The following is an 8,980-nucleotide window of genomic DNA, read 5'->3' on the forward strand; positions in this document are numbered from 1 at the left end:
CACACTTCCTAAATGGTACACTGCATCCCGCTTTGGCTCACCAGAGATTCCTACAAGTTAGCTCGCTCCAGTTCCAAAATGCAAACGTTACGAGGGTCTCAGTGTGATTTTGTCAAAGTAGCTGGCCTTTTCCTTCTTTAAAGTCAGTGGGTCTGAGGAAATTAATACTTAAATAGAAAAATTCAGAAACTGGAAGGGAATCAAAGATTTTTGGAGTTGGATCCAAAACTGGGAAAGTGCATAAAAGGCTGACTGAGTTCTCGGAATGAGGAGGCCAGAGGCGGAAGGGGACCAAGAATTTCGCAACGCTCAGAAGATGTGGCTACCGTACCCCTGAGCCAGATGGTAACCAAGGTTTAAGAAAGAAAACATAGCTAAAACCCAAACAACTTTGCTCCTGCCGGCACCGATGGTAGCCTCCCCAGCAGCTTGCTGTTCAGGTCTCTGCTGTCCTAGGGAACACCCAGCGCTGAATGCGGCATGTATGGGGGTCACTTTTGGTGCGGAGAGGGGTCCGGGGAAGCAGTGGGCACCGCAGGCCAGAGGTCCCGGCCCTCCCTGCCAACCCTGCTCAAGGGTGGCCCAGGTTGCTAAGCCAGAGAAGTCTGGGGCTCCCTGGCTTCCGGACCCGTGCCTAACGCAGAGAGATCGGCAGAACCTCCTCCTGCAGGGCCACGGGCACCCCGCGCAGCACCGGAGTTCGGTTCTGCGGATGCCAGGAGTGTGTCCAGGGCAACTCTTAGCTGCTCTTTGCTGCGCAACGCGCGCTCCGGAGAACCGGCTCTTCTCGACTCCGGGCGGGCGGGGCTCTCCTCTCCCTACAGGTTTGCTTTAATGATTTTCTTGAAAGAAAGAGACAGTTGTGAGCAAACAGGTTTGACAGGGACTGCTCCCCCCCCAAACCCCCCAGGGGATTTCTTTTTGTCTGCGCCTGACTTCAAAGTCGGTAATCGGCCCCTGTCAGGAGCATGACGAGAAGGATTTCAGCTGTTTGTAAGGGCGAGTCTCGGCCGCGCACCTCCGAGGACTCCGGGTGGCCCTCGGGGCGACGGAGGCAAAGCTGAGGCAGGCCCTTTCGGGGATGGGGGGTGGAAGTGGCTGGGACCAGGTTTAAGGAGGGCAGATGGCTGGAGAAGGCCAGTCTGCGAAGGAAAGAAACGAAGTGTGATGGCCAGAAACGCCAGAGCCAAGTATTTGACTTCAGGTGCCAGGACTCGAATTGGGTCCCCAGCTCTTTGTTGGCGGGAAAGAGGTCTCAGTCACCTCTGAGTGAGGCCGCAGCCACCTGAGCACCTCTCTGATATAGCGCACCCTAGTTTCCTAGAGTTCCCCATCTAAGACCAAGCGAAACCTGGAACCTTGATTTTAGTTTTCCAGCTTCAGTCGCCGCCCGAAGCCTTTGCCCCTTGCACTCGCCAGGTGCCTCTTTCAAGCCTAATCCCGATTTGGGGATGGCTGAACGCCCTAGTGGGGTCGTGGGCGCCAGGTTCTTTCTCTAGTTGGGGTGCTCTGCGCGCCCAGGGCGCTCTCGCGCTGGGATCTGCGGGGAGATACTCAGACCCCTGTAAGCTTCATCTTAGAGGATGTTAAGGGACTCTGAGCTATGAGGGCTATTAGAGCCGCTGACAGGACTGTCAGTTGGGGTTATATCAGACAGGGAAACCCTGGCGCCTCTATCCTAGGCCTCCTGGGCTTCCTAGGGGAGGGAGGAGGGGCCTTCCCTAAGCGCCCAGGGCCCCCAGACCTGACGGCCACCAGAGGCAAGTCACTTCCTAATTGTCTCGATTTGTAAGAGGGTTTTGTAATGCTAAGTAAGCGTGGCTCAGCCAGCCCGGCCTCCCCCTACACCTCCCTCAGACCGCCTTTGTTTACCTTCGCCTGATCGCTCATTTATTTATCTATCTATTATTTATAGGCGTCCTCTCCTATTCAGCGCCTGTGTATGTTAATTGTGTTATACCATTTAATTCTAACATCGGTCTCAAAAGAGCTCTTAATGAGAAAAGCATATACAACATGGATCACTTTGCTATTCAGCTTAGCCAGATGGACAACTGCTAACTTTTTTTTTTTTTTAATAATGAAAATCCCCCTTTGACAAAGGGGCTCGGATGAATAGGCTCCAAACAACACCTCAAACACGTCTAATTGTTTTGAGGACAATATGCTAATCCGCGGGTTTCGGCTTTGGTGTCTGTTGACAACGTTTCCCTTGCACCTCCAGCCACCGACTCCTTTGGAAACAGCAGAGGCAAGCGCGCAAATCTCTTAACAGCAGCAGAAAGCCGACAAACCTCGAGGCTGCCCCACCTCCCACCCCGCAGCATATCAAAAGCAGTGGGAAAAGTACGCAAATTAAGGAAAACCACGCGTGAGCGTGACTCTAGGGGTGAGACTCCCAGACCAAGGGTGGGAAGCACCCTTCGATTTTGAGAACACATTCCAAAGAGTTTTGCTGGATGACATCGGAGGGTCCTTTCTCCGCAGGAAAGACAATAATCTTCAAGAAAACATTCACCCGGAGGGGAAGAAAAGGGCTCTTTTCCTTGTTTAACATCATGGGCTGCACTGTTTTTTTTTTCCTTACGATTTTTAAAAACTCCTTGCCTTAGCAAGTGACAACGTCGCTTTCCTTTTCCCTCTTCTCCTGCAGGGTCTCAGTAAAAAGTGTTCGACAGTCTGGGGCGGGGACCTATGGCACATTTTCTGCATTTCTTAGAGTTTTAGTTTTTAAGTTAGGAACCCAGTATCAAGCCCCGAATCCCCAGAGGGGTGGGCAGCAGCGTTTCCAAACACCTAAAAAAGACAAAATACCCGATTTCCCCAGTCTTTTCCCATGCTTTGAACTTAAACATCCACTACGGGACGCGGAGTTCAGCGCGCAACTGGTTCCCAGGAGACTCGGTGCTTCTCCCCACTCCTTCAGCGTTTGGTTTCTAAAAAAGTAAACTCACCCAGATCTCTGCAGTCTGGGTCCATCTTTGTCTTAGTTCATTCACTCCTTGAAGTGGCCTGACCTTTCCGGGAAGAACGGGCAGGGAGAGTGAAGTCCCAGGGACAGATATCTTTGTCTAGTCTCTAAAGGCAAAAAGCAATTTCCAGGACGCATTCCAGACAGATCCCAGACTCTAGGCCCTTCTACACCACACCGGCAGACCACCAAGCTGGACCAACGGCGGTTGAGGGGGCAGCCACCAGCCATCACTGCTTAGAGTCCCTCTTTGCACTTTCAGCCTCCCCGAACCCGACTTTCCAGCCCCTCCAACCTGGCTCCTGACTTCAGATTTTAGGCACATCAAAGGTTACTTTTTTGCAATGACAGATTGTCTTTATTCAAAACGTCTTTGTTCAACAAATGAACAGAGTAACGAGGTAAAATCCTTCTAGGTACATTTCCAAGACATTGTCAAAACATTTATGACCATTTAGGATCTTTTAATTCTTTTAACTTTTTGTTCACCTTCTACTTCCTGACTTCATAACCCGACATTCTGTCTAAAAGTAAACTTAGGTCTCTAGAAGCACTGCTTTACACAAAGTAAATAACCATGTAGGTCCTTTTTGTTTTCCCTTTAAAGAAGCAAACAGTATCATAGCATGGTTTTAAATAGAAATGTTTCCCTTTCTGTAGTTTAAAACTTTGAAGCCTTTTCCCTCCCACATGTGAAGAGCAAATGGCTCCTAGTTGTGTCTGATGCCAAAACACAGAGACACAGCTAACTCTTTTCTTCAGGGGACAAAAGGAAAAAAATATATGCATATTCTAGATATAATATCAGGATCTGAAAGTTCAGAGTCCAAAGCCTATTCGAGGAGAGTGAAGGGGACATAAATAAAGCAAAACTGCCTACTTTTTTGTCCAAAGGGGGTACAGTCGGAGATTTGTTTTGAGAGAGTCGGGATAGGGGTAGCTGTGTAGCTGTCACAACGTTTGCAAGTTTCTGGCACCTGTCTGCGCCTTGGGTCCAGGAGGACGCCCCTCCCTTCCCCCTGGAAGAGAGAGGAAAAGTCTGGGGTGGTGTCAGGGACAGCGGCAGGGCTGACCCCCGGAGGCGTCTGCAGGCCAGGGCTAGGCTCAGAGGACAGGGTGCAGACCCGGCTTTCAAGCCACCCTTCAGGTCCGGGCCGGGCTGGGGGTTACATGGCCGTGGCGTGGGCTGACGAATAAGGGTCTATGCCAGTCTTGGTCATGCCTGGGAAGAGGATGTAGGCGACGGGGGGCTGCAGGGTGGAGGCAGACCAGGCGGTACAGTTACAGGGCACCACGTAGCCGGGGTTGGTGGGGGACGGGTGGGTGTGCGTGTGCTGGCTGGGGCAGCTGAGGCTGCCGAAGGCGCCGTTCTGGTAGCCCAGGGTGGACGCGTAGGGCAGCGCGCTGGTGGCCAAGGTGTGGGGCACTTCACCCATCTTCTGGATGGCGCTCGAGCTAAACTGCGCGGGGTCCAGCAGGGAGTAGGGCGCCGAGGCCGGCGGCAAGAAGGCCCGGGCTTTCTCGGGCGCGCTCAGGAGGCCGTCGGAAGCCCCCACGGGCAGGCCTGCCGCCTTGAGCGGGTCCGTATCGCCCAGGTAGGGCAGGGGGAAGACATACCTGTCCTTCTTGAGCAGGTTCTTGGGCTTGCGCCGCGGCCGGTACTTGTAGTCAGGGTGCTCCTTCATGTGCTGGGCGCGTAGCCGCTTGGCTTCGTCGATGTATGGCCGCTTCTCTGCCTCGGACAGAAGCTTCCATTCGGCGCCTAGGCGTTTGCTGATCTCTGAGTTGTGCATCTTGGGGTTTTCCTGGGCCATCTTGCGCCGCTGGCCCCGGGACCATACCATGAAGGCGTTCATGGGCCGCTTGATGTGATCTGAAGGTTTGGACATGGTCCCGGCGACTAGGCGGGTGGGGGTAGGGAGTGCAAGGGTTGTGCAGACGAACCTGGGCGCGGTTGGCTGTCTGTCTGTCTGTCCGTCCAGAGCCGGGGTTCTGAGCTCCCCTCGCCTTGGCGCCGCTGAGGGGAAGCCAGAGAGAAGAACTGACCCCAGAAAGTTCAGCTGATCATGCCAGTCCCAGCACCCAGGCAGCCCCCGGGGAGCTAGTGGGAGCGGAAAGGGCGGGGGAGGAGAGGGCGATCGGCCAGGGGGCTGCAGGCACCAGGGGCTGGGGCCCAAGTATCGGAGTCTCGGGAATTAAGTGGCCAGGTAATTTTTTGGCCAGGGCAAGAAGCTCCTCCTTCTCCCCCTCTCCACCTTTGCCTTCTCTCGTTCCCTTCTCTCCTCTTGCTTTTCCAGTCGTAGCTCCCCCCTCCCGTGGCTTTCCTGGAGCTGCCGCGCCTAGCGCTGCACCTGGCTGAGAATGCGGGGAGGCTGGTGAACGACAGCCAAAAGCGGCGAAGTTCAAAGGCGAGGTGGGCCGGGACGGCACGCACTCTGACATAAGCGCGGGGCGGCGACTCCCCAACCTGGGCGCCAATCAGCAGCAGAGAAGCCGAGGGGGCGCACCTGCCAACACGCCGGTGCAAGAAAGAGGGAGCGCGACTGGTGGGGGCGGGGAGAGGTGTGAGGGACAGAGGCAGAGAGAGGGCGAGAGCAGAGCGGCTAGCTCAGGATTGGGGACTTGGGTTCCTCATTATCTCCGGTACTGTCAACAAATAAAACTCTTCGCGCCTCCCGTTTCGTTTCTGGTGGTGAAAGAGAATTAGGGCTTGGAATACAAAGGCTCGGGGAAGGGACAGCAAAGGGAGCTAGGCGAGACCTTGTGTTGATAAATAGGACAGCCTTGCCAAGAAATGCAAGGGCAGCACTTTCCCCCTTGTCAAAGATCCTTGGAAGAGAAAAAGAACATAGCAAGCTCAGGGTAAAAGCGAAATAAACTTTTCGCGCCCCACCCTCGGCAGTCCTTTGGCAGTGTTCTCCCGGGACGCCCCTGCACCTCGGCATCCATCTCTGCCCCAAGATGCGGCGCTTGGGCGTAGATACTGGCATCCTGGGTGGCTGAGCAGTGTTTTCTGACCTGCTGCCGGAAGGCCTCGCGTCCGGCAATGCAGATTTCGAACCTTGGTTGGTGAGCCCTTAAAAGCACTAAGACCTGTTCTTCACTTTGGGGGCGGGGGTGGGGCTGAGATTTCTATCACAGTTCTCATTTATGTTATTATTTGTGCCTTTAAACCTCCAACTTTCACTCCGCAAATGTTCAAACCGTAAGAACAGCCTGGAGGCTGGGTGTGAGGGTCTTCTGGGTGCCCCTTCTGCAGCGGCCCTAGAGAGGAGTCTCATGGTGTCTCTGCAACAAGGGTCCATTTGTCCCTGGGCGCCTCTTCCCGCTGCGAGACTCGTTTCTTGCGTCAGATGAGCATTCTTCGGGTAAAGAGGACGAAATAACCCGCAGAGCCAACCTGCGCGCCTGTTTCCTTTGAATAATTGCCTGCCCGATGTGAAATGCCCTTGGGGGAAATATTTATTAAATGGAAACCATTGTCCCAGGACTGGCGGGACCTGCGTGTGTTCCAGGCTTATTGGCTTTTGCACCAGCCTCTCTTGGGAAGACCGGCCAGAAATGCGCAAGGCTCCGTTAGCTCCGAGGGGCTAAGAGTGGGGGAGGGTGACAGGGAATGAGGAGACCTGAAGGGAGGGTCTTTCTCTAGCATATAGTATATCAAGTGTGAGGAGAAGACTTTGCTTCTCCTTCCTACAATTAGAAAAATGCGTGGAATTTCTCACCCTTGGTGCACTTTTCAGAGGTGGGCAATATTGCCATTTTACAGATTAGGAAACTTAGGTTGAGAAAGACAGGTGATTTGTCAAAAGTGACTCCGGAGTCATGCCAGATGTATGGGATTTGAAAATCCCGATTTTTACCCCCATTCCACCTGGCGTCACATCTAGGGATTTTATGGGGCTGCAGCTCAATGTGGAACACTTGATGAAACTATTAGGGCAATCGAGGGTGATCGACACCTGCCATGCAGATAAACCACCCTGGAAGGCTGATCCTGCACTTGATTGCTTAGCCACGGGCTCCACCTCCGAGGGCTGGCAAACAGGTGCACAGCCTTTACATTCCTTCCCAACCCCAGCTCTGGCCTTTCTCCAGAGCCTCTATCCAGCCCTCTAACCTTGTTTTCTCTACGGGCAGTTTCATTTAGCTTAGGGTCTCAGGAAGCAAACGCACTTTTCAGTCCAGTCTGGCAAGGGTTTCCAAGCGTCGCTGGCAACTCCAACTCAGGTCTGACCAGCGGTGCGCTATGCTCAGAGCCAGTCAGGGATAGGAGGTTCAGGAGCCACCTGATTCTAATTCTACTGGATGATCACGACGGCTTTGGGAAGGAATGAGAGAAATACTGATTATCTGCAGCGAGGCCCAGCGTTTGGAGGGGGCCTGCCAGTCTCTCATTCTAGAACCCTTAGGGGACACCAAACGCATACCGAGAGGTCTGGGTTAATGCAAACCAAGCTCTTGGAAATTGTTCAACAAGGGGATCTGGCACAAGGTCCTACACCCTTTCTCTCCTCTCAGCTTCCAGGACAATCCTTTCCAATTGTCCGGAGGCGGCTGGGGGCAGGGGAGCGCCTTCCTGCAATTCCTCTGATTTCCTTCTCCTCAAACGCCCGAGCTCCTCTCCAAGATTCCTGTGTTCAGCCTTAGGTCGCAATCCAAAAGCTATTAGCAATGCGTAGCAGAGTGATACGAAGGGCGTTTGATGGCGGACAGGGCGCCAGCTGATCTCCCGAAGTTTCGGAGACCGGGGTTGCCTGGTCCCGCTGCAGTGATCTAGGAGGGGGCCAGCATCTGCACTGCGCGTTGAGACAAGAACTCCGTGCGGGGAGGGAACGCAGGGTTGAGGGCTGCACCCTCCAGGCCTCGCATCAGCTTGTCTCCTAGGCGAACTGCAAAGCCACGCACAAGCCTTATGGAGTACCCGTGACCACCCGTTTGTTAAGACTCTTTAGAACTTGGGCGGGCGGAGGTGTTCCGGTGATCCTGGGGTCTGGCCTGGTGCTGTCCCAGCAGGTGTCTCTACTGTGCTGCGCTGTGCCTTCTTGTTGGGTCTAGAACTCCGGGCAGCACGTCCTGGAGAGGTGACCCCTGAGGAGGGTCAGCAACTTCTATCACCACCAGAACAGGCATTAGGACAGAGGTTGCCTAAAGGCTATTCCTGCTTTGCCCGGAGCCTGAAGTTTGGCCCCAGGCTGCCAGTTCAATTCTCCAGGGCTGGAGACGTCCCTTGAATGAGGTCTTTCCACTTGCACATTTGCCAGGAGAATCTGCACAGGCTCAGTACACAGCGCAGCTAGTCAAGGTCCGCTGCGTGCTGGCCTTAGCGAGGTGTCCGAACCCCCGCAACAGGGATTCTGTCAGGGAACCGTCGCTGTTTCTCAGAAGTAAAGGAAGAGGCTTCTTAAGAGCAAGGACCCAATCCGTTTCTCCGGGCCTTTCGTCTCGCCCCAGGGCACAGAACGTCCAGGATGCGCCTTCCTCTTTTCTGGCTCCGGGCCTCTCCTTTCACGCAGCTCCTGCGCGTACCTCAGGTATCAGTACAAGCCTCTCGCTGCCTATGGGGAGCCTTTTCTGTTTCCTGGGATGGGCTAGGACTCCTTCTGTGCTGTCACTCTCACACTTCCATTTCAAGCCCTCTTCCCCAGCCTCGCGTGGGCCCCTGTCGCAGTGCGTGCAGCCCACAAGACCTCAAGCTTCCCTGGGGCGGTGGCTGCGTGTTTTCCATCTTGCTTCTATTTGCGCACAACTTCAAGAGCAAAGACGCTCAATAGTTTCCTTCTGCCCAGGCCCAGGTAAATTTTCCCAACAGGACTTTCCCCGCCTTGCAGCTGCTGACACGGGGTCTTGAGTCATAGCGTTGGTAGAGCCAGAAGCCGCAATCTGGGGTCCCAGAGGCCTGCACCCACCTGCCTTGCCTCTGGCTCCGCCCCACCCCCCGGCTACCACCCACTCCTCTCTGGCGGTTAGAGGTCGCCACTTCAAGGCCTCTGGGGCTGAGGAATGGCT

At 54.5% G+C, this 8,980-nt stretch overlaps 1 protein-coding gene across 1 annotated transcript; it reads right to left on the minus strand.

The window, feature by feature from the left end:
• Positions 1-3,306: 3,306 nt before the first annotated feature.
• SOX14 (SRY-box transcription factor 14) lies at positions 3,307-5,336 on the minus strand. Its single transcript, XM_035278276.3, has one exon. The coding sequence runs from the start codon at positions 4,858-4,860 to the stop codon at positions 4,138-4,140; it is 723 nt and encodes a 240-aa protein (XP_035134167.1). The 5' UTR covers positions 4,861-5,336; the 3' UTR covers positions 3,307-4,137.
• Positions 5,337-8,980: the final 3,644 nt, after the last annotated feature.

This window comes from Callithrix jacchus, chromosome 17 (assembly GCF_049354715.1).
Source record: "Callithrix jacchus isolate 240 chromosome 17, calJac240_pri, whole genome shotgun sequence".
NCBI lineage: Eukaryota > Metazoa > Chordata > Mammalia > Primates > Cebidae > Callithrix > Callithrix jacchus.